Raw genomic sequence first — 25,815 nt, forward strand, 5'->3', positions numbered from 1 at the left:
AAGGTTACATGACATGCTAGTTGCTTTCCTTCTATCATCTCATTTAATCCTCAGGACATATTTTCAAGGAACTTATTATTATCCTCATTTCAAAGATGAGAAGTGCTAAGTAATTTGCCTACAGTCCAGTGACTAGTAACTGGAAATTCAGGGATTCATACCTGGAACAATTCAAATGGATGCCCAAATTTAGATGCACTGTGGTCAGAATATGACAATATGGACATTTTAATAGTTGACAGTTAAGATATGGTGAATAATGAATTTTTTAAGGTAGTTCTTGGTAAGAAGAGTGAATAAGATATCGTGACCAGTATGAAAAATGATTTTGGTAAAATATTTAAAATAACGACTCTGTTTACTATTTTATTCTTTCAACAAATATAGGTATTACATCCTGTAACAGAGTCTACATTATTAAATTTCTTATATGATACCCTTTAGTTTTCTGCCTTCTATAAAGTAGACTCTTAACCTAAAATTACTCTGGATATTTTTTCTGTAGAAGTTAGTAAGAAGTCCATAAAATGCAGAGAGGGCTAGAATCATAGTTCTTGGTTATACTTCCTTCATCTGAGAGGTGAGCACATGGAAATGGAGATGGATAAGGCATAGTTGAGAGACTGAGATGAACTTGTTCAAGAGCTCTCGGTGGTGAGACTGGAAGGATTCTTTTTCTATATGGGAAAATTATCTTGCTCATTGTTGGCCTAGAGGCCAGTACCAAAGCCAATGTGCGGAAAATATAGAAGATTTTAGTAAAAAGAAGTAGAGTTAACAAAATATTAACATTAGCACAGGAAACTCAAATCCTTCTGGCCACAATTCTGCCTATTATAAGCAATGTAGTAATGATTTCTTCATTACATACATTATGTCAGTTGGCATTTACATCAATTGTGTGGAGTTGACTAGTGAGGAATCTTAAATTCAAAAATTGGTCTTCAGAACAAGATTATTATGATAGTGACTAGGGAAATGTAATAAAATGCATGTCTTTTAGCTCTTTATATAGTATATTATATTTAAAAAGAGCAAAGTTAACTTAAGCAATGATTCTTTTAATTTTGGAGACCACTGAATTATTGATACAAGTCACTATAACCATCTTTGAACCCAGGCAAGAAGAGTTCCATGTTTTAGAAGATCCGGTCTTGCCCTGTTCCAGTACCCTCCTTACTCTATTGTGAGGACTTCAAGAGGAAAAGGGGATGTGCCCACATTGAACCCATGCCTCCCTTCTAGACCATGTTCCAGGCATCTGGAATTCTGAGTCCACTTAAGGGACCCATGCAAGGCTCTTCTCCAGTCTGTCTTCCCACAGGTGCAAAGTGCCCTTGATGTGTACACTTCTAGACCCAAGGTGGGGCCAAGAGGCAGGTGGTTGAAGGTGGAGGGGACAGTAAGGAATGGATGAAACATTCATCTATAGTATGCATGTTAAGCCCCTTATGCTGTGAAATGATAGTGAGAAGACAAGAGCCAGCCACCGGGCAGCCTCTTTCATTCTGGAAAAGCTCTGGATGACCCAGGAGACAGAGAATTCTAAATTTGAATCCACCCTTCCAGGTGTTTATGAAGATATAATTGTTCAGTTAGAAAGAAAATATTTTATTTAACATTTTTTTGTTCAGTTTATAACTTTTTTTTAACACTTTAAATATTTAGACATATGGTATGTGTTAAGGCTTGCATGAAACAAATCTTTCTATATAGATAAAGACATAGGTAAATATATAAATATAAATTTGTACTTATACTTACAAATGTAGATATAGTACCTACTTTGTGTTGATACTCTTATCACTGGACATATAGCTGTGAACAAGATAGACAAGGTCCCTGCCCTATTCTAAAGGTATAAATTCCTGGTCTCAAAGAGTATAGTCTAGTGAGTAGGTAATACAGATGAAAAAGGAAAATTAAATGCATGTAAAAATGCAGTGTAAGTACGGGGTGACACGAAAATGGTAGATAGGGAAGGAAGGCAGTGACTTTTAGGAAGTCTTCCTAGATGAAGCTATAATAAGAATAAAAAGAAGAGTAAGAATCCTCAAATTATGATCACATATGCTCATGATTCTCAAATATCCTTAAAGAGTTTTGCCCTCTGCCATCAAAAGATGGGAATTTCCAACAGCCAACTCAGTGGTTGTACAAGAAATTCCTTGGAGTTCTCTGAGACAAAATGTGACAATTTTGTGTCACATGATCCAGGTTGCAATTCTGGCTCTGGGATAGCCTAGGGAAAATTCTTTATATTCGTTGAACTTATTTCATCATATATAAAAGGAAATAACAATCTCTCACTAGGCTTTTGAATGATTAGGTATCCACCACAATCTCTTTATTAATTATTTGACAGACCTCTAACAAATATTTCTATTTTAATGATGATGTCCTTTGAAGGTGTCCTTTCTTTTCTTCATTCCTCTAAACCTAATTGGTCTGCCCATCCTTTTTACTCTATAAATAAAATCTTTCAAAGATTTTTCTCTTCTTTTTGCTCAAGTTCAGGCCCTGCTTCCCCCTCTATTCTATCATATATATTGCTACTGTCTATATATTTCTAAAGAACAGATGAGGGCAGCACTTTATGTTGGCAGTAGAATAAAGTCCAAACATTCAAGTCCCTTTGCAATCTCAATTCAAGCTTCATCAACTTACATCCGACTCTCTGCATAGACATATACCTCCCTTCTAGCTTCTACTTACTTCAAGATACCCTGTTTCCCAAATATGCCAGGTATATTTGGCTTCATTTGTGGTTTAAATGAGTTTTGTCTCAGGCAGGAAAACTCTTCCCTCTTTTCTAACTGGTGAAATTCTATTCAGCTTTTAAGATATACCTTGACTACTAACTCCTCTATAGAGTCCTCTCTTACAGACAGATTTGGAACTAAATCTTTTCTCTGGTAAATGATCACTAAAGATGATTTAGAAACTGGGACCAATATTTCCTAGCACTTAAGGCAGAAGCTCTCAAGTCAGCACTCAGATGTTACTCAGATGTTTTGTAAGCTCAAGTAGGCACTCAGGTGTTATTAGAGCATGAATGTCATTAGCATATTCTAAACAGTTTAGCCAACTGGTCTTATTTGTTTTTTCTAGTGACAACAAAAGTTATTAAGATTCAGAGGTTCAAGGAAGATTTTTTTTTTTAGGTTTTGAGACTTAAAATATGTTTTCTAACTTATTTTCTTATAATTGACAAACAACTTGAAAACAGGAAGAAAGGAGGGAAGGAAAAGAGAGAAAATAACTCACTGGCCCACATGTCAGAGTGAAAAGGAGGTTAAGGGAAGGGGGTGGGTGGAAAGTGAACCTGAAAGAATTTAAGACCCATGTAAAATAAACTGAATTTTTTTCAGATTTTATTTTTGTTTGTTTGCTTGCTTATTTGTTACATGGAAGAATATTTTAACAAATACTTATTTTAAACCTTTTTAGCTCAGGAATATGGCAAATGATAAAACTGAATAGGGGTCTAAGAATGGTAAGGCTGATACTAGGTATTGTGGTTCTTTGAAAATTTAAGGATTAATGAGCCCTAATTCTTTTCCAAAATTATTTATGAGCTTAAATATATAACTTCCCTACCAGTGTCTAAATGGTATGGCCAAAAGCTAAAGTTTAAAATCTACTTTCTCCAAAAAAGTCTTACCTGATAAACAAAAGTCTCCCCATTACCACTATCATTTTATTATGCCCTATTAACTATATCTTGTATTTACATAATAATATGTGTTTGTGTTAATTCTCCATACTAGAATCTTACCTGTGTATATATTTATGTTCCCTAGTTTGTGTTTCCTCAAATTAGAAATTAAAACTAAGACAAAATCTGCCAAACTTCTATAACTCAGGGTTAGACCTACGTAAAATATCTATCCACTCAGTACTCTATTCCTAATTAAAATTCATAAGTAAAACTATGGCTTCGCCATTATGAAAAGTTATTTTAAAAGCTCACCAAAAGAATGATTTTGATTATCATTATTATTGTCTTTATTACTGTTACTTGGCATCTTGGAGCTTCTTAGCTGTTGTAATAAATTCAAATGTACAAAACATGCATGCTCTTTTATAAAACACAAATTATATAATTCATAAGTGATGTTATTCAAGGTTATGATAAAACATTCCAAAGGCACTGAAAGAGGTCCTTTCTTAGTATTTGTTTTTAAGCTATGAGTCATTTAAAGATCCAGAATTTAAGTTGCCAGTAGTTTTATGCATTGACTTCTTAGTTTCTGGTTCTGAATACGAATTCAGTCAAAGCTTAAAGAAACAGGAAAATATTTTGATATGAAAACTATATGAATTCACAAGGGAATGAGTTTGGTTTCTTTTCTACTTTGTAATGCAAAGAAATGCATTTCACAAAATCAGATGAAACAAGCCATTAATTTGACAGTCTCAGTTCTCATGGCACTATTGATTCAGAAAGCTGAAAACAGTTATGGAGGCTTATTGGCTCCAATTAGGAATCGTGAAGCTTGAGGTTAGAAAAAATGAGAGCGTATTGGGAGAGGAATCATTCAGTAACTGAATCTTTCTTAACATTTTATCATGAATTGAGTATAAACTCTTGGTCTCCTGTTATTTTTGTACTTTTTCTTTTCTTGATTATGGAACTGTTTTAAAACGTCCAGAATCTCATTTCAAAGTTAATTATGTCATCTTTTGTGTTGCTTTTATTAAACAAAAGATATTTATCTTCTTTTGTGAGACATTTCATGACTACAAGCTAAGAGCTAAGTCTTATTTAGATGTTCTCAAAAAATATTTTCAATTCTTTCTATATAATAATTATATATAGAAATGCTTTAGAATATACTCTATTGATGGATTAATAGACTTTATAGATATATACTTATTTTAGCACATGCACCTCTTGTATGGAAATGAGTCCTGTCCTTAGAGGTATGAAACATGTTTATCCCCTTATCAATAAGAAGCCCAGCTAACTCTTATGACCACCCTTAGTGCATATAAATAATATGTATTGGCAATACTGGCCTTTAACATTAAGATCTTAGTAAATAGTGCTACAAAAAGGAAGAATTGAGGAGGAAAATGGTATTCACGTTTTAAAGAACAATAATAAAACAATATAAATGATATTTATAGATGCTATTATGAAAGGCCAGCATTTCTTCGAATATTCCTTTTCAGAATGTCTGTTTTTTTTCCATGTTTTAACTTAGTGATAGAAATGCCATTTTTCCTCTTAATTATCACAATATATTTATATCTTGGGTAAGTTTTCATATGTAATGAAATGACAGGAAGACTTTTTTCTGAGGTGTGGAGATGCTGATGAGGACAGACTTGATAGCTATAGAGTCAATTATCGGTTATAAAATCCTTGCTTATCATTTGTTAACAAATGCTCCATTTAAAAACCTTTTGACCAGCTTGGCACTATACTAAAATTTGCTGTGCAGTGAATATAATCCAACTCTAATAGAAGATGATTGTATTTCCAAGTATATTTAAAATAGGGAAAAATAAGATTATTGTAATAAATCTTAACATCACAGCAACCAATTCATGGAGCTTAATTACGACACTACTAAATGTGAAAATCTATTCAGTGCTAGGAACACTTTTCACATTACATTCATGCTAAAGATTGGCTGTTAAGAACTCATTACTGGTATTTTTCTAAAGAGTGGTTTATTAAACACAGTTACCTAATAAGCATCTTTGGTAGTGCAAATTGCTGAAAACAGTAATGAGTCTGATTAGACTTCATTTCAATTACAACAGCTTGTCTAGCAAAAAGAAAAAAAATCTCTCCCTCTCAATCTCTCTCTCTCTCTCTCTCTCTCTCTCTCTCTCTCTCTCTCTCTCTCTATATATATATATATATATATATATATATATATATATATATTTTTCCCCCCCTCGATGCTTTGGAATCTGGCTACAAGACACCGCAGAGTTTAAAAAATAAAAAGCCACCTCTATATTTCCTTTCCACAGTTCACTAATGAAGAGAGAATTGTTCAAGTCATCATCCAATTTACACACTGGAAAACTGGATGGACAAAAGTGGAGTCACAATCATGTTTGCTTAAAAACAGCAAAGGCTGCCTTGACTAATAGTCTAAATAAGGTCACCTTTAGTTTTTCTCTGCTTTTTTTTTTTTTCTGTAGGAATATAAAGCCATAAATGAGGTGGAGATTTAAAATGATTCATGCCTATTTGGTTTGTGGAGGTTATTCTCCAGATTAATAGGCTTACCTTTCAATTATGTTTTATCCATGGATCTTCTGCTTTTAACAATACAGGAAGCTGTTGGATTATGTATGCTAATTATCAGGCTGATTTTTACAAACATATTGGAAGGGGAAAAAACCAAGCTTTATGAACATTCACTAATATTTCAGGAAGTATAAAGGAATGTTTGTTAAACACTAAATTTGATTTTGATATTTTAAAAAGTATGTTATTTAGCTGCAGTTAACAGCTAACCTCCTATTAAATCATGCCTGAATCTTACTGCTCAAATTGAAAGAAAAAAAAACTGTTAATGTAAAAAGCCTTTAAGTGATTAAGTTGTCATTGCTGTCATTCGGGTACTCTAGTAACATTTTAATGCTTGTGGGAGCTGTGGCCAGGGATGCAATCCACTATTTTATCCACTATTTTATGCTATATTTTCTGAATAGATTCCTTTAACAGTATATCATTTGACACTGAACTGGATAAAATAATTTCTAAGATAATATATGAAAACAATGGCTGGATGTAGAAGCATTAAAAAAAAAGGTGGTTATAATAACACATCCTCACCTGCAAAACTTCACAAGTTCGCTAAGTGGTCATGTAATGGCCTTAAGACTGAAAGTCAGGTATAAACGAATGCTCTTGTAGGCATCTGGATGCTTTCAAAAGATTTACTTAAAAGGAGACCAGTTCTAGGTATGTCAGTTCCGTGAGTAGGAATGTACTTTTAGACCTGTAATTCATCATTCTATGAATTCTCTATTCTGCTTAAAAACAACAACAACAACAACAACAACAACAAAAAACCCTGTATAGAAAACAAAAAAATTTCTAAATTAATAATGGGGTGCTTTCTTAAGTAACCAAGTTATTATATGCTTTAATTATTTGCTTTTCAAGGATTTTTTAAAAACATTATATCTCAAATGATTCTAGTAAGTATTTTTCTTTTTGTATGCAATTGAAAAAATTTGTCAGTACTTAAAATTGCATTAATATCCTTTTTGAAGAAAACTTTACACGTGTAACCCAGACCTCCTCAAAAATGAGTACTCAATTAAGGAAATGAGTGTTGGTAATATATCTTTGAGGTCATAAATAAGACTTTATGTTTTATAAGTATAGAACCTTTTTGAGTTATATGACTTGGTCTGCGCCACAAGTAATAAAAATACAGCTCAAGAAAATCTTAAGTAATGCTTACTTCTGAAAAAATGATGTGTACCTTTTGAGATTATTAATACTAAAGCTAGTACAGCAGATCATTTTTAGGATAAAAGTAATTTTAAAACCCTTTTTCTCCTTCTCTGTCATTTTTTCCTCATTTTTTTTCTATATCCTCTCTGCAACTAACAGACATAACATATACACATACAGGCACCTATGTTTGATTTTACCATGTATTAACTGCAGGGTTCTGGTTTTCCTGTTTATAGAGACTTTGTAAATAGGATGCACACAATCATAAGAAGTAACAGGAGAATATGATTACTCTTTTAAATAAACAACTAAAATTAGCAAATTTAGAATTAAATTTCTTTCAAATTATCTTCTAATTTAAAAAAAAATTGTCTAGGAAAATCTCCTTTTTCCTTAAAATTATTAAGAAATACTAGAGCTTATCCATAACTAAGGAGGCCAATAAAATCATTCACGATTTTCATTAAGTATAAAATTGTAGAGTAGGGTAAACCATATGCAAGTATCATCAGTATAGCTTTTAACTCTATTAACAGTATTAAGAGCAATTTTATTTTTAACTTCTACATTAGAGATAAACTAAACCATGTTTATTTACAACGAAAGAGAATTGAATTGAAATTAATCGTAGAATGATAAGAAGGGGGAATGTGTATCTCATGTGGTTAGTGCCACTGGATCAACCATTTTACTCAAATCAGCCAAAGACGAAACATTTTTTTTTAACATAATGGCATTGTCTATCATAACAGTAGATGAAATCATGCAGTTAAATATTTTCATAGAGAATACAATCAAGATGGAATTTGAAGAAACAATATCTTGACTTACGGTCTTTCACATTGTTAGCATTTCCCCAAGATTTACGTTGTTGGGCACCCCCTCCAGGACAGGAAATGTCATTTTCTTTGAGAATGCTGATATCTTTTGCTTCTGTCTCATGCAGCATTCTTTGTTTTTACAAATGGAAGAGCCAACAGCGCTAATGACTGGACTGTCATTCACACTGCACTTGAACAGTATTCTGTTTATCTGGAAATTAGAGCATCTCAATTACAGGTGATGCTGAGGCTTTTTTCACCAGACCACAGAATGGGGCCAGGTGGGGAGAGTATGGAGAGGTGAGGAAACTTGCTGTTACTAAGAGCTCTTCACCTTTAATCCTGGAATGTGTTGATTGTATTCTAAAGCAGTTTATCTTCATATGTTGTCTTATATGAAAGAAACAACACTAAACCTACCAAAACTCATTTCATATGTAGCTTTTGCTACTGCCTTCAGATCAAAGTTATTTTCTTCAGGCTGGACTAAATTATACACAGGTCCCAGGAGTGAAGGACACTGAATTAATGCACTATGTCACCCAGTCCTGACTATAGAATATTGTTATCAAAAGTCCAAGACACTATTTTGCTATTGCATTAAAAATTAATGCATGAATTGCCAAAAAGAGAAAAATGCATAAATAACCTAAACAAATTTTGTCTGGGATTTGCACACTTTAGAACCACCTTAGTTCTTAAGGAGAATGGTTGAAGAGTTGTATACTTATATGTAAATAATAATCTTACTCCTTTGTCTAATTTATATGAGAGAGTCCTCAATTGTAAATAAGCAGCCTTCATTATCTATTTTGTTTTATGTAAACTGTCTTTTTAGATTAAGGTTCCAGAGGAGCACAGAAAAAAGGATGAATGCAAATTCCATCTTACATAAGGTCATGGGGCTTGGGAGAGTCTGAATTTGTTTATTGACCCACGTCAGCATGATATGTTGGGCAAAACGGAATATAGTTCAGTTTAAATATAACAAAATTGATCTTTGCATTTATATACTTGAAAGAGAATACACACACAAATAACTATTTACAAATAGCTACATATATACATAATGATTAATATAACATTTTAGCTTTGTGACCAAGGAAATTAACTAGCCATGTCATAATTCAAAGTTGGTATCATACCTATACCTGGTTTGTATTAATTAAAAGTGCAAATTTATATAGTATGATAGTATCTTGAGAACCAATTGGAATAACCTCAGGTTTTTAGGATGATGGTAATGTTATCTCAAGAGAGCGCTTTTTTAAAACAGAGATTCAAAACACAGAAAATGCACAATACTTTTGGCATTTAGATTTCTCTTTCTGGATCAATCATGCAGGCAGGATACTGTGAATCTAGCATGGGGCTTTCAGGTTGCGTTAACCCCATTTATCCCTGCACGCTACAGCTCACCTGTTATTTACACACATAAGAGGGTTGATACTGCAGAACGTGGGGAGTGCTCTGTTGTGACACAGAACATACATATTCATTAGCAATGGCAGTCCCAATAGACATATGTGGTATGTCCTGATGATCTTTGTATGACAAAAAGAACTTGGGGGAGGGGTAGATGGCCTTAATGGATTAAAAACATACATGGAAAAAGGAGAAAGACTGCACGTGAAATGAAAGGCCATAAAGTAACAACTTTAAAGGTTAATTACAAAGCACTATTTAAGAGTGATTATAAATTGTCTAAAATCATTCTCATAGATAGAATAAACAAAATAACATTTGACTTAACATGGGAAAATCAGTCCTCAACTACTAACTCTCAAACTCTTTCAGTTGCAATAGTTAGTTGATGACACCTGGCACTAAACACTAAGATTCTGAGTATGAATCATCTGTATTTTTTAAATTGCATGTATATGCAATATAAATAGTTGTATATTCTTTTGAATTAATTACATTAAGATATACACAGACTTTTAGACATTGCTTTTACTTGATTTACCTTGTTAGTCAATTTTTTTTATAAATAAACTTTTGTAAAACCTACTTTCTGTGAAAAAAGAACCATAAATCTAAATTATAATTTTTAAATATAGGGATTTTATGTGAGCATGATTATATGTTCACTTGAATGCTTTAAGTATTGGAAGTTTTAAGACCCTCAAAGAAAAAAATAAGTATTTGAATTATGATTATGATTTCCTGGGTTTCTTTAAGTGATAGACTGTCTATCCTGACCATATATTGAATACACGTTTAGTGGACTAAAAGCAATATTTCTCTTATCAGTGTAATTTGCTTTGCATAGTGATTATACATTTATAATCATAAAGGCAGGCCATCCTCTAATATCTATCTGTCTTTCATGTTAAAAATGATGACCTATCAGACCCTAACATACCGAGTTTCATCCTCAGGATGAAACATTATTGTCTTGTTCTGATAAGTAAATATTTTGTTGCTGTGAATAAAATGCAATGCCTTTGAGGGAAACTGATTCAGATCATAAGCTTCTCACAAATTTAATTGAACGACACGGTATATACCATTCTAGTCCAGGTTATGGTGCCGGTAACGTTGAATACAGGCTCTGCCTAAACCCCAAATGATGACATAAAGAACAATATCAGTTGTTTATCGAGATACAATCCACCTAACAGCTTTCTGTAAGACATAAAAAGTTTTACTTTGGAGTAACTTAAACAATCTCTCAAAAATTGTGCTAAAGCTTATGATTGATTGATTGACAGGGGCTGCTTTACTATTCAATGAAGCTTTGGTTGGTGGTATCAGAAACTATGGCAGATTTAAAGGGGCACATTAGGGATGGAAGGGATTGACATATAGAAAATAGCTAGAAAAAGTATCTGACAAATCAAGGCAAAGGGGGAAATACTAAAGAACAGCAAAATGAAAACCAGTTTTTTAAAGAAATAATTATTCATCATTCTATTCTGTTGTACTGACACTAAGTCAACAAGAAAAAAAAAAATTTCCCTGTGCCCCGATTTCCCTGTGAAGGAATGTGTATAATAAATAGTATTTGGAAATTTTTTTCTTTTAAATGGACTTTTTAAAATTTTATTTTAGAGCACTGTACTTAATTTTTAAGAAAATGTAGTTAAATGAAAAAACTGGAGCTTGAAGCTTCACAGTGAAGTCATAAACTCAATTGCTCATGTGACTGGTAAATACCATAAAATACCTGATATTGCCATGGGGATTAGGGGCACCGTGACAAACTGGAGAGGGCATGCCATGTCCAAAGGAGGCAATGGGTCTTCAGATTCCGCCAACTATTGCCAGGCGAGAGTGAGGTCTATGTTGCAAGAACATTTAGCTTATCTCGAAAAATGGGAAACATGGAAATACAGATTATTTTATATAAAGTTGACTGACTTTAAAATTCTCTGCTGGCCAAACAGAACATGGTTGCAGGCTGTATGCTGCCCTGAGGCTAGTCAGGTGGCAGTTTTTCAGGTAGCATTTGAACTATATTTACTAAGGACCATTAAGCTAGAAATGCCTTCATGATTGTTAAAAAGGATTGCTTTATGCAAATAAAGTGAAATGGGAGGAGGGAGTAATATGCTGCAAAATGTATTATAATTTGGAGTCCTGAGGTGTGAAAGTGTGATTTAAAGAGAAAAATCATTTGACAGCATTGCTATATAATTCGAATAGCTTATTTCGAAACTGAGATTTTGAGATCATTCTTAACTGGTTTTAAACCTCTAAGAATTTGTTTCTTAGTTGTATTCTCTACAATGTTGAGTCACAGATAACATTAAAAATAAATAAAATACTATGAAAACATTTTGAATTTTCGACACCTTTTAGATTAAGGAGATCATGCTCTATGTTTTGCTGACTGTGGAAGAATTTCTATACCTTTCTTTAACCAACATTCCCACTGGAAAATTTCCTTTTTAGTAGCTGTCCCAAGGTTGAAGAAAAAGTAATTTATAAATTCTAAGAGTAATTTTACTTTTTTCTGTCTAGTCGGTTTTATTTTGTATTTAAAGCACCTCTGGCTTTTTTCAAAATGAAGGAATAACAAAAGGTATAGCTGTTCACAGCTGTAAAATATTTTTGCAAATATTATTACTTTAGATTACCTTAATAACAACCCAGTAATGTATATTCTACCATTACTGTCCACATTTCATAGCTGAAAACAGTGAGTATGTGCTTAAGTGACTTCGCCAAAATTAGAACAAATAAGTGATGGCATAAGCAAATATAGTGGCCTGATTCACAGGCTTGGTATATTCACTCTCATACTGGAACTTTGTTTTCTCCAGTTTCTTTCTATTGCAACAATCTAGCAATGCCCTCAAATAAAACGCTGTATTAGACAAAGTAGTATTCAAGCCCAAAGTACACCAAATTAAGTGAAGTACCGAACTGTAATTGAAACTGTCTTAGGGACCAGGTCACTTTAAATTTCCCTTGATCTCTAAAATCAAAGAGTCTAATTTTAGAGAATTTACAATAGTAAATTATAAAGAAGACAGAAAGCTGGAAAAGTTTTATTGTTTTCCCCTGCTATTACTTTTAGATATAACATGATAATTTCGGGGTAGGAATTACCAGGAAATGGACTGCAGAAGATTTCAGATCAAATGGGCTAGTTCAAGTAATACTAGATACTGCTGTATTGGCTTGTTGGCTTATGAGGCTGGGTACACAAAAAGGAGAATGCTGCTCAGACATTTCATTTGGTAACCACTTCCCTTGAAGAATAATCATAGGTAGATATTACATAGGGCTAGTTTTCAGTAACAAGAAGTGTGTAGGCCCTCTCTCAGAAGGCTGTTCACTACATAAACCTGTATTTTCAATCACTGAATTTGCTACTCTTCATTTGAAATATTGAGTGCTCTATGTGTTCTTCCATTTCCTATCTAGGGGATGATGAATCTATTGCATTATTAGGATGAGGGGCTGGAAACTATAATTGCTTTGTTATATTCACCTCAAGAGTAACTGTTTTCTGGAAAGAAACCTTGGTAAATATGGTATTAGATTTTTTAAAAGTATATTTTAAAAAGTAGTAAGAAATGTTCAGAAATACAATAGCCCAAAGGAATGTAATAGTATGTGTAGTGATGTTGTGCATGCCCATGTGGGCACTGTGCAGCTATCCTAGAGCAAGAAAGCCCACCATGCCTATAGGTGTTTGCCTCAGGTTCCTGCCCTTAGGAAGGAAGTCTGAGAAAACCCATAAATGAAGACAAAGTCCCTAGCAGCCAGGATTACCCCATGGGAAGCCTGTAGAAAATAACGGCTTTTTTAGACCTGATGAGCTACTGAATAGCATATGTCTGGTAGGGGTGGGGGTAGGATAGTGAGTGCCTTAGATTAATATTTCCAGGAATATGTGCTAAAAATAGATTCTAGAAAGCTTAGTCTTTGATTTCCAATTTCCTCCCATTCTGAAAGTTGTTTTTATATCCTTCATTTTTCTATACAAGAGTTTGTCATTTTGAAGCCACGACAGAACTTTTAAGGATACCACAGTTGTTTCACTTCAAAATAAAGACCAAAATGGAGGAAGTAAAGCAATGAGGCAGCGACTTTTAGTAATTAAGCCTAAGTTATGAAATGGACAGTAAGGGTAACAATGGAAAATGTTATCCAAACTGCCCAGTTTTATGGGAAATAGAGACTTGTTCATTTATACATACATAAATTCTTCCTATAACAATAAAATAACAAAATGCTCAGGTTTTTTACTGTCATTCTTGTGAAACATGTTAAAGTGTCTTAAAAGTAATTTTCTATTAAACATTTTGAAAACAAACATTTCACTGTGAAATTTGCCAACTGTACTAAGAATTTTCTAATCCTTTCAGAAATAAAAATTGATCTTTTGGAGCAGTTTTTCAATTATCTTTAAAAACTAACCACATTTAAAAAAAAATTTTATTGTACCTATTTAAACTTTTTTCTAAACAGCACTAGGAGTTATTGTCTAGAGTCATATTTCTAATAATGTTAAGATACTATTGTTTCTGAGGTTTTTCTCTTCATGTTCCAAAAAGAAACCATCCGAAAGCTGTTTTTTAAACCCATCTTATTATTCGGGTGCCAGGTTAAGTGACATGCATGTGCTGCTTCTTACTCACAGACAACAGCAATATAATCAAAGGGAGCATGATTTTTTGTTCGTAAAACATTTGGCTCTATGTTTTTCATACATTTCACACCAGAAACATCACCACCGATAAATAGAGCAATAACAACAACAAAAATAAGTTTGGTTCTATTTTCAATTAGTATTAAAATTTAAGAAACTAATGAAAATGCTTTTTTTGCTCTCAAGGCCAGGACAATCTCCTGAATGCTGGCTTCTTCAGCTCCTACTAATATGAAGAACTAGCTTATAATAAACTATTAACTTACATGTTCAAATATATTAATGATTTTAAAGCACTGAACAAGTACTTGTGTTTCAGAGGATGTGAATAATTCTGTTCCCTTAAGTTTATTTAATCAAAGTTCAATCTTTGCAGCCCCACTAAGATTGTTGTTATTTAGTATGCATCAATAAATAAACTTTTGATTATCTTGGGAAACACATCCAAAAATAGCATAAGAATCAATAGACAATGGTATATCCAGTAACTATTCCAAATAAATAATTTTGATAGGCAGGATCTTTGTTTAATTTCAGATGAAATAGAAATCTTACAAAATTTAATTAGTTTTGCTAGAGTTAAACTATGCAGAAATACCTAGTGAAAATAACCAACCTAAATTATTTAAACTGTATATTCCTGTCTTTTATTAGTGATTATAACTTATTACAATGATTTTTGCATATTTTTATAAATGATTAATTTACAAGAAAAAAGCAATTAAGCCAATACATGTGGAAGGTTACACATTTAAAAAAAAAATTATTCCGCTTCTAAAGCAGTTTTTTCAGTGGGCATTTAAAAAATCATTTTTGTCATGTATGTGTGTTAACTAATACTAACTATGGCTTAGCTCAGCTAACTAAGAAGTCATGCCCTTTGATGTGTGTGTTGTGTAGGCAATTACATTGCCTATGACGCCTAAATTATTTTCTGAAACTTTTTTTCAAGACACTTATTCACATATTTCTTCTATATCAATCTAATCGAAGTCTTACTCATAATATGTGTGTTCTTATTTTCTCAACTCTATTTTGATAAGCTTTTAAAGAAAAAAATCCTAATAGAATATCCTTGGAAATAATTTACAGGACTAATAAATTTGTAGGCCTTCTAGACAGTTCTACATTATAGTCACATTAATATTCTCTCCTTTTTATAAGGCTTGAAGTAAATCCCATGACACTAGAAGAATTTAGATACTGATTACTTGCGATTGGTTCCTGGTGATTTGCTCTTAATAATTTCCAGTTGAATTTAATGAAAGTATGATTTCTGAAATGCTGCTTCATTAAAATTGCATCTTTTCCCCTTTAAGTGTGGTTTCGATCATTTCACCCGTTTTGCAGTGTGTTTTCCTCCTCCTTAAAAAATAATGACTAAGAAAGCAGAAACAATTAAGAATATCACTTTAGTTCTTCCTAGAACTTACACCTCGAGTTTCTCTGAGTAAAATGATGAAAGCTTCCCTTCATCCAGTTTTACAAATTGTTTTTCCAATTTGATGAGATTGGTTTTAAAAGACGAGAGTTTAAAAAGGGAAATGTGAAGATTTAGGAGTGAGGGAAACTGAAGAATCTGTTGCATGTACAAGAGAAGCAAGGTCTTTAGTATTTTTACTAAAAGTATATATGTGTGTGTGGGTGTATATATATATACATGTGTGCAAAGCTTGATTAAGTTATACTGTGCAGCTTTCAGACTTAATTTAACTGAGATGGTGATTTGCAAATGAATATCTACATGGATCCTTTTTAAAAATCCAAATGCAAATGAGTACAACTGCAGTAAAATATATTTGCAAATGAATCCTGTTGCCTTATTCATTTATTGTGTAATTACTGCAATCCTTCCCACCTTGTTTTCAGTATTTCTTAATCATTAAGTCGGAAGCATGACAGCAGTGCCAGCCCTGGCATGATTCTCTTTGACTAAAACCTTGTAAATTAACACAATTAGCACAGCATCATCCTGCTAATTAACTTCCAGTGTCTGGTGCAGTGGTTTTGCAAACAAGAAAGACGGAGTCAGAAGGGAATCAACATGCCATTCTGTTACCAAACTCTGTGCTATGTTCAGTTTAGCTCAGTAAGTCAAAGCTGGCCATGTCAGAAGCCAGAGCCAGGCAATGAAGAGCTAAAGGGTATGAAGGAGGAAAGCAGAAGGGGGTAGGAGCTGTCAAAATAGACTGGGTAATTCAGAAGGGAGCTGATGCCACAGATGCTCCATTTAGACCAAGCCTCCTCCTTATCAAGGAGTCTCTGCCAGAGGGCACAAGACAGTTTGCAAAATTCACTTTGGGTAATACAAAGGAGATTAAGGAGGCTTGCTTAATATAGCTGTACCAAAATAGGAAGTGTTCGAAACCAGCAGAGATTATAATGGAATGAGCCAGCATTGGGAAATAGAACAGGGTTCCAGTGCTCTTCTTTCTGTAACTAACTATATGTGAGTCCTTGATGGTACATTATAAATTCTTTTGGGTACTGGTTCTCTAATCTGTGAAATGAGGTAATTTCTAAGGTCTCTTTAAACTTTAAAATTTAAATAATTTTAACTCCTTAGTATTTCCTCATTTTCTCATCTTATTTTATAATTTGCTAGTCACCTTGCTTCAGTTAGTAACCTAGCAGATGACAGAAATACCCATAGTATCTCATTATCTAGTTGTACCTGTCCAGTTTCTGCCACACACTGCTTCCCATAGAAATGTAGAGTTAGAATCCAGATTCCCCTCTTCTTCTCTCATTCTTTCTCTATTCTTCCCTTTCACCTATGTCTTCTCTTTATATATAATATTTATATTATATGTAGATAGAGAAGTATCTGACATATGTATATATACATGTGTGTATATGTGTGTGTGTATATTCATTCTTACCTCGTGTGTGTGTTTGTGTGTGTATATCCTCACCTCTTAGAAATTCAGAGGCTATAAGGCAGAGAGAAGGATCATAAGGAAGGAGAATGCTAGCTAGAAGACCGACAGACAAGTGATGCTTGTTTTTTTTTTTTTTCAGACTCAACAACAGAACTGAGAGGCAGAAAGGAGCCAGTTGTAATTCATACCGAGTTGTAGGCTTTGTGCGATGAAAGCGATGGAGCGCTGCCTGGGAGATTGCTTTGCTGCACTCCACGAAGCAGATTTGAAACTGTCGTGGACCACTTTAGATGAGAGTTGGATTATGGAATGACCTGCTATGTCTGTGTCATATTGTTCTGTGCAGGGAGCATTATACTGTGCTAACTAGGTGTTCAGTACCAAATAAGAGAGGTATCCTAGATGTGATCTGTCAGCTGTGTCTCATTTTTATATTGGTTAAAATATAAAACAGAAACTGTGATATGGAGAGACAGAATAGCTAGATATTACACATGCTAATATTATAACTTGCTAGATATTTAAAATGTATGCATATTTCAATGTAAGAACCAGTGATTGGATTCTAACTTGACAGAAATGTGTGTGTACATATATGTGTGTGTTTTTCTGTGTGTGTAGCAAAATTTTTGATAGGCTTAACAGAAATAGATTTTCTTATTACTTAAAAATAAAAAAAAATCAGGTCTTCTACAGAGTTTTCATTTAAATTCAGTTTTTATACAGGGCTGATTTTCAGTCCATTTTAAAGTATGTGTATTATAGGGATCATAATAGGTATTATAAGCTGGGCAAATCCTTTATATTATTAGTAGAAAATAATAGGTAACAAAAGAAGTTGGAGGGAAAAAAACTTTAACCGTTTTGATAAGTATTTAAGTAATTTAACATTTTTCCCCCCAAATCCTTAGGCTTGAAGATGCAGTGGACGCCGGAGCATGCCCAGTGGCCAGAACAGCACTTTGACATCACCTCAACCACTCGGTCTCCTGCCCACAAAGTTGAAGCCTATAGAGGTCATTTGCAGCGCACCTATCAGTATGCCTGGGCGAATGATGACATATCTGCTCTGACTGCATCCAACCTACTAAAAAAATATGCAGAGAAGTATTCTGGCATTTTGGAAGGCCCTGTGGACCGACCTGTACTCAGCAATTATTCAGATGCACCATCAGGACTAGTGAATGGTCGGAAAAATGAAAGCGAACCCTGGCAGCCTTCCTTGAATTCAGAGGCTGTTTATCCCATGAACTGTGTTCCAGATGTTATCACTGCCAGCAAAGCTGGCGTCAGTTCAGCCCTCCCTCCAGCAGATGTCTCTGCAAGTATAGGGAGCTCTCCTGGGGTGGCCAGCAACCTGACAGAGCCTAGTTATTCAAGTAGTACCTGTGGAAGCCACACTGTACCTAGTCTTCATGCAGGGCTCCCATCTCAGGAATACGCCCCAGGATACAACGGATCATATTTGCATTCGACTTACAGTAGCCAGCCAGCACCTGCACTTCCTTCACCTCATCCATCTCCTTTGCATAGCTCTGGGCTTCTACAGCCACCACCACCACCTCCTCCGCCACCAGCCCTGGTCCCAGGCTACAATGGGACTTCTAACCTCTCCAGTTACAGCTATCCCTCCGCTAGCTATCCTCCTCAGACTGCTGTGGGATCAGGGTACAGCCCTGGGGGTGCACCTCCTCCTCCTTCAGCATACCTGCCTTCAGGAATTCCTGCTCCTACACCCCTGCCCCCCACCACTGTTCCTGGCTACACCTACCAGGGTCACAGTTTGACACCTATTGCACCCTCAGCCCTGACAAACAGTTCGGCAAGTTCTCTCAAAAGGAAAGCTTTCTATATGGCAGGGCAAGGAGATATGGACTCCAGTTACGGAAATTACAGCTATGGCCAACAGAGATCTACACAGAGTCCTATGTACAGAATGCCCGACAACAGCATTTCAAACTCAAATCGGGGGAATGGCTTTGACAGAAGTGCTGAGACATCATCCTTAGCATTTAAGCCAACGAAGCAGCTAATGTCCTCTGAACAGCAAAGAAAATTCAGCAGCCAGTCCAGTAGGGCTCTGACCCCTCCTTCCTACAGTACTGCTAAAAATTCATTGGGATCAAGATCCAGCGAATCCTTTGGGAAGTACACATCGCCAGTAATGAGTGAGCATGGAGATGAGCACAGGCAGCTCCTCTCTCACCCAATGCAAGGCCCTGGACTCCGTGCAGCTACCTCATCCAACCACTCTGTGGACGAGCAACTGAAGAACACTGACACGCACCTCATTGACCTGGTAACCAATGAGATTATCACCCAAGGACCTCCAGTGGACTGGAACGACATTGCTGGTCTTGACCTGGTAAAGGCTGTCATTAAAGAGGAGGTTTTATGGCCAGTGTTGAGGTCAGATGCATTCAGTGGACTGACGGCCTTACCTCGGAGCATCCTTTTATTTGGACCTCGAGGAACAGGCAAAACATTATTGGGCAGATGCATAGCTAGTCAGCTGGGGGCCACATTTTTCAAAATTGCTGGTTCTGGACTAGTTGCCAAGTGGTTAGGAGAAGCAGAGAAAATTATCCATGCCTCTTTTCTTGTGGCCAGGTGTCGCCAGCCTTCGGTGATTTTTGTCAGTGACATTGACATGCTTCTCTCCTCTCAAGTGAGTGAGGAACACAATCCAGTCAGTCGGATGAGAACCGAATTTCTGATGCAACTGGACACTGTACTAACATCGGCTGAGGACCAAATTGTAGTAATTTGTGCCACCAGTAAACCAGAAGAAATAGATGAATCTCTTCGGAGGTACTTCATGAAACGACTTTTAATCCCACTTCCTGACAGCACAGCGAGGCATCAGATAATAGTACAACTGCTCTCACAGCACAATTACTGTCTCAATGACAAGGAGTTTGCACTGCTCGTCCAGCGCACAGAAGGCTTTTCTGGACTAGACGTGGCCCATTTGTGTCAGGAAGCAGCGGTGGGCCCCCTCCATGCCATGCCAGCCACAGACCTGTCAGCCATTATGCCCAGCCAGTTGAGGCCCATTACATATCAAGACTTTGAAAATGCTTTCTGCAAGATTCAGCCTAGCATATCTCAAAAAGAGCTTGATATGTATGTTGAATGGAACAAAATGTTTGGTTGCAGTCAGTGATAACTTCTTTAAAAAAAAGTGTAATGAATGTTGGCGCACACACATAAAACCTGCTACATAGGGTATAGAGCCCCTTCTCAGTAGTGTTCAAATTGCAAAGGATACTGGGGAAGACGAAGATTAAGTTGAATCTTTAGAGTCAGGGTAGATTTGGAGGAAAAATGCATCAAACGAGAGCTTCCGATTTGAAAGCCCCAGATGACAGAAAGCATCCGTGGATGCTCAGTTCGGTTCAAGCTAGACAGCACTCACCAAGGAGCAAGGTGCAAGTGTGTTGACTTCAGAAGGACATGAACCTCGTGTGTTGATTCCATTCTGCTGTTCTTGAGATTTAGTTGCTGTCAAGTGCCTGGAGTGGTGCTTTATTTTTTGTTTGCCTCACAATTACATTGGTGGCATGTGCTAATATAAAGAGCTTTAACTTCAAACATTATTGGACTAAAGAGATGAACGGTTGTGTTATGACAGAAAACCAGATTTTTGCCATTTTAAGAGCAACAGTATTCCTCAATCCTGTCTGTTCTGCAGTATTAAGCTAAGAACAGGTAAAACAGGGTAACGGTAATCTGGACCTTAATTTCTGCAGTTCATTTCTTTTAATGTTCTTGTCTGCAAAAACTCAGGAAAGCGATTGTGATTTGTACAGTACCTCAAAGGAATGTGTTAAAAGCACTATGTACTGCTGAGAGTAATGGGATAGGCTTCAATGTTACTTTATATTAAAATGTATGTTTACCTCAAAAATTGGAAAATAGCAAGGAAAATTACTTTGAATGTATCCAGAAAAATACTGACATGTGATACAGCTGAATATTTACAATTTAAAGTAGAAATGAAAGGATTTTTTTGAAGGTTCTTTTACTAATTATGGGGTATTGACCAGAGCAGAATAATTCTTTATGTCAGTAACTGCAAGAGTTCTTCGTACATTGCTCCTTGATAATGAAGTGAAAATGTTCTTAAAAGGTACACTGGTTAATGGAAAGCTACTTATTCAGTTTGTGTTAGTGTCTAGAACAGTCAACCACAAGACCTGTTTAGGACCCTGAAAGTCACAGTACCTAAACACTAGGACTGAGTTTTATTGCATAGGTGGTGGTGGTGGTGGTGGTGGTGGTGGTAGTTTGCAAATTCTCTCTTAAAACTGCTGGGAATGGTGTCATTCTATTCACTAATCTAACTTACAGGCTTGCCATGCTGTTTGATATAATGCAGAAGATAGCAGCCAGAACAAACAAGTAATTAAAGAAACACAAAAATACAACCAACCAATATACCCACAGAGAACATCTACACCCCTCTCCTTTTTGACTCCTCTCATCAGTGCAATTTTGCTTCTCATTTTGAAATCTCCTGGGCTGTAGTGCTCCCACATTCATTTCTACCTCAGTTTTGTTAACATTTCTCTTGTAAAGTAGAAAATTGGAAGTGGACACATACATACACGCGCGTGCACGCTCGCGCTAGCTTGCCAAACATGTTATTTTGTTTTCTTCCATCTTTTCCCATAAATCTAGTTTCCAAATATATTAGTCTTCCTGCTTACTTCCACCTGAGTTTGCCCCAACCCCAATAGCATATGTGGCATTTTTCTTAATTTTCCATTCTTCTACTGCTCCCCACCAAGTTGTTCTTTGTATCCTTTAATGCTTTATGTGCAACTTTTCATTGATAGCTGACTAGTGCTCGGCAATGCCTCTGAACAGACACAGTGTAGGCTGTAGTTTTCCAAAGCCACTGCCCGTGCATAAGCAGAACAGCCTGGCTTTTTGAATGTATTTTTCCTGTTACTTTTTTTTCCTCCGTTTTTTTTTTTTTTTTTTTTTTTTAGTTGAGAGATGCAGTAACAAAACTGTGGAAAAGCACTGGCATTTTATGTATTCAAAAAGTGATGTACATTTTTTAAAATTTTAAATAAATGCAATGGGAAGCCCCAAGAAAGTTCTTTCTGTTATTGTTTTTTTTCTTGAAATATTTTTTACTGATTTCATCTACAATGTCAAATTCTCTGAAACATAACATAGAGAAAGCTAATGAGAACTTCATGATATTTCTGAAATTTTGATGCTTGATCATTACTCCTCTTTTTTATTTTTCATGTTCCCGAAAAGTGAGCAAATGAACCAGAATTTAATTTACTATGATATTCTATGAATTAAAACTGTGCTTATATATAAATATTCCATATTTAAAAAGCAGTGCCTTTCATTAAGGATACAAAAAATAATATTTAAGTACATCCTCTGCTTTTCACAAGTGAATCAATGCTACAATCATATTCTGGCTCTACCCTGCACACCCTTTGTTGTAAGGAAATTCTAATATCCCCATTAACTAGTAGGTTCATATTGATCTCACTGACAAGTTTACTTTTACATAGTGCTGACCTATTTTCTGTCTTTTAGACATTACATTTCATTTCCTCCAACATGCTGTGTTCACTTGAAAGCAACAGGCAAGTTTGACAAACCCAGTCTTATTTAGACAACTTTGGAAAATCCAATATTGATCCACATTTTTTGTGACTAGTAAGAGTTAATGCCAAATACATGACTGCACTATTGTGTTTTACACTCATTTATAAAACTGAAAATAAAGTCATATGCATTGGCTTTTATCTTTTAATGACTTAAAAATTACTTTGAGACATGAGTGGTCAAAATCCTTTATTTAGGTAGAAGCTAAAGTCATGTGAATTTCATTTAGCCTCACAAATTCTAGGATTTGATCTCTTAGGAAATTGGGCATGCTGAAGAAATGAAGATCTGCTGGGGGAGATAAGGCTGACCTTTGAGTAGATAGTGCTCTCCAGTGATTCTTTGATTCTGCGTGACAGCGTTACGAGCTCTTCTATGGACTAGCCTAATAATGAGCTCTTTTCTGACCATCCCTTTTGGAGGTTGGGTGGGGGTGGGGCACCACAGCCTCAGTGGTGAATGTGCAATCAGTAATAGTACAACTGAGTAATCGGGCTTTGTACTCTTGGCCTCTTTTAGACTGCTAAGAATTTGGAGAAGGCTACTAATGAAGGTAAGGTAATGAGCCGGTCTAAATCCCTTGCCATCCGGGATTTGAGCCAGTCCATATAACAGCCCTTAATTCTCTTCTTCACAACTGCAATAACATTTCCAACAGGGACGAAAAGGAAGTGAAGGAAATTACTTCAGAAAGATCAATAGAAATTCAAGAGTTAGTTTATAATAACCATGCGTATGACACAAATGGAAATACTGTACACTTCTGGCATGCTTCTCACCAAAATATTTAGAACATTAGTGACAATATGGAAAACTTTACTGACTGAGCTGATCAATGGAATGTGAAGGCAGTATACTTTAAGGCTATTTACTTTCACACAGAATGTTTATCTATTAGTCAGTTTGTATTCTACTCAAATGCGGATAGACGGGTATAATGTTTTCTTGTGCATTTGAAACCTATCAAGGAGAAAATAAACCATTCCACTAAAATACATAGGCCAAACACCATCTGGGCAAGTGATAAAAGCTATCCAGAGGCTATGCTATATAAAATAGCAAGGTCAATTTACATAGGTTGCATAGTACTTGGCTATGCAGTTTTCAAAAGACTACATCCAAGAAAGTCCAAATTAATTCCTAAAATAGGTCTTTGTAAATTTAAATATATTTGTGGGTTGGAAAATACATTTTAGAGGCATTTAGAATTTCTTTCTCTGAAAATGTGTCCAACTCTAAGCAGAAAGCTACTTCTATAATCCCATTTTCATGTTTCTTCAGAACTGGGGATCATGATCACTCAAACTGTATTTTGCAAAGTGAAAGGGACACAGTTTGTTGAACTGTTAAGGCCACTAAAGTTTATATATATATATATATATATATATATATATATATATATATATATATATATATATAAAATTTGTGTGCGTTTGTGTGCGTTTGTGTGTTTGCTGATTTCACCACCACCTATCTGAACTTTAAAACTAACATCTATGTTACATTCAGAAGCAACTGTTTACTTCTTTCTTCATATATGCGGAGATATACATGACCATTTTACAGTTCAATGTTTTATTTTTTTTCTATTGACAAAGCCTTCAGTTGATGTTGAATCACCTGCTGATTTTCATATGAAGCACATTAGCAAACATGGAGCTATTAGTATTTCAGAATTCAAAACCAGCTATGCTTGTGACTAACCAACACATGAACTAAAGCTCACACTCTGCTAAGACCTCTGGCTGACATTCGATTTTGAACCTGCCAGATGTATTTGTGTGAACCAGGGATACTGCATCTTTAATGAACAAGTCTCTCCTCTTTCCCCTGTTTTTAAATACAACACAAGCAGTGTAGCACTAGGCACTGCAATTGTCAAAGACAATTAGACTGAAAGCAGGAAAATTTCACCTCCCTGTCTCAGTGATATGTAGAATGTCGGCAGCATGGGTCAGCCTTGCCACAGAGTTGTGTGAGAATATATGAATCAGTCCTATAGAATGTTAAATATTTATAAAATGGTTCTGTAGTACACCAAGGTTGGGAGCACATTCTTTTTTTTTTTGTTTGTTTTATGATACAAAAAAGCAAAAGTTTATTTCTAGGTTTAAAGTCAGTCTCTCCCCCCCCCCCGTGTGTGCGTGTGTGTGCGCGCGCACGCGTGTGTGTGTGTGTGTGTGTGTGTGGTGTGTTTCTTTGTGGATTATATACAGTTGCTAGAGAATATTCATTTTCTTTTTTCATCTGACGTATATTCAGACATTGTTCTTTATAACCATTTCTACCTCATTGCTACATATTGTACATGTAGTATTTATTTGTTGTCTTTTTTTGAATGTCATGCATTTCGTAAGAAAAAGACTTGTCCTTGAACTTGAACAGTCTACCTCAGAAAGACTGTCTTTACACTGAACAGTATTAGCAACCTAAATGATAAAACGCATTAGCGAAGTGTGGCAGGGTAGATAATGCACGAGTACTTGGGATACTGATGGACTTTTAATTGTACTCATAACATGACTGCTTAAAAGAACGTAAAAGAAATTATGCACTGTGTAAGTCTTCATCAATGTCCCATTTGGGGCAAAATATACAGAATACAGCTTTATTCCTATGTGCCCGTCTCTGAGAAATGTGTTAGCATTCTCAAGTATTTTACACTGGTAATCTGGCTACTTAAACTAAAACATTTTTATATTCTTTTGACTGACGACCTCAGCTCCTAAATTTAAGAGAAATAATAGTACTTAATTATTTTTAACTGCAGTCTTGAGTGATTTTAAATACCTTCATTTTAATTCTGACTCCTGATATAAAGTAATAAAAAACCATGCAGTTGCAAGGACCTGCAGACATTGAAAAGAAACCAAAAAATTAAAAATGGCACTTCCCAAAGGAATTAACAACATGAAGTCATGGGTG

At 35.2% G+C, this 25,815-nt stretch overlaps 1 protein-coding gene across 6 annotated transcripts in view; it reads left to right on the forward strand.

Moving 5' to 3' along the window:
• The window catches only part of FIGN (fidgetin, microtubule severing factor), a 111,377-nt gene extending 88,347 nt beyond the window's left edge, over positions 1-23,030 (forward strand). For 3 of the 6 annotated variants that reach the window (XM_016146417.2, XM_016146420.2, XM_016146419.2), the window contains 2 exons: positions 17,387-17,640; positions 18,159-23,030. In XM_016146417.2, the coding sequence (XP_016001903.1) occupies positions 17,538-17,640; positions 18,159-20,413 (2,358 nt within the window). In that variant the 5' untranslated portion in view covers positions 17,387-17,537 and the 3' untranslated portion in view covers positions 20,414-23,030. The remainder of the gene's footprint in view (positions 1-17,386; positions 17,641-18,158) is intronic. The other 3 variants (XM_016146423.2, XM_016146422.2, XM_036237749.1) reach the window with 2 other exon arrangements.
• Positions 23,031-25,815: the final 2,785 nt, after the last annotated feature.

This window comes from Rousettus aegyptiacus, unplaced genomic scaffold (genome assembly GCF_014176215.1).
Source record: "Rousettus aegyptiacus isolate mRouAeg1 unplaced genomic scaffold, mRouAeg1.p scaffold_m13_p_2, whole genome shotgun sequence".
Lineage (NCBI taxonomy): Eukaryota > Metazoa > Chordata > Mammalia > Chiroptera > Pteropodidae > Rousettus > Rousettus aegyptiacus.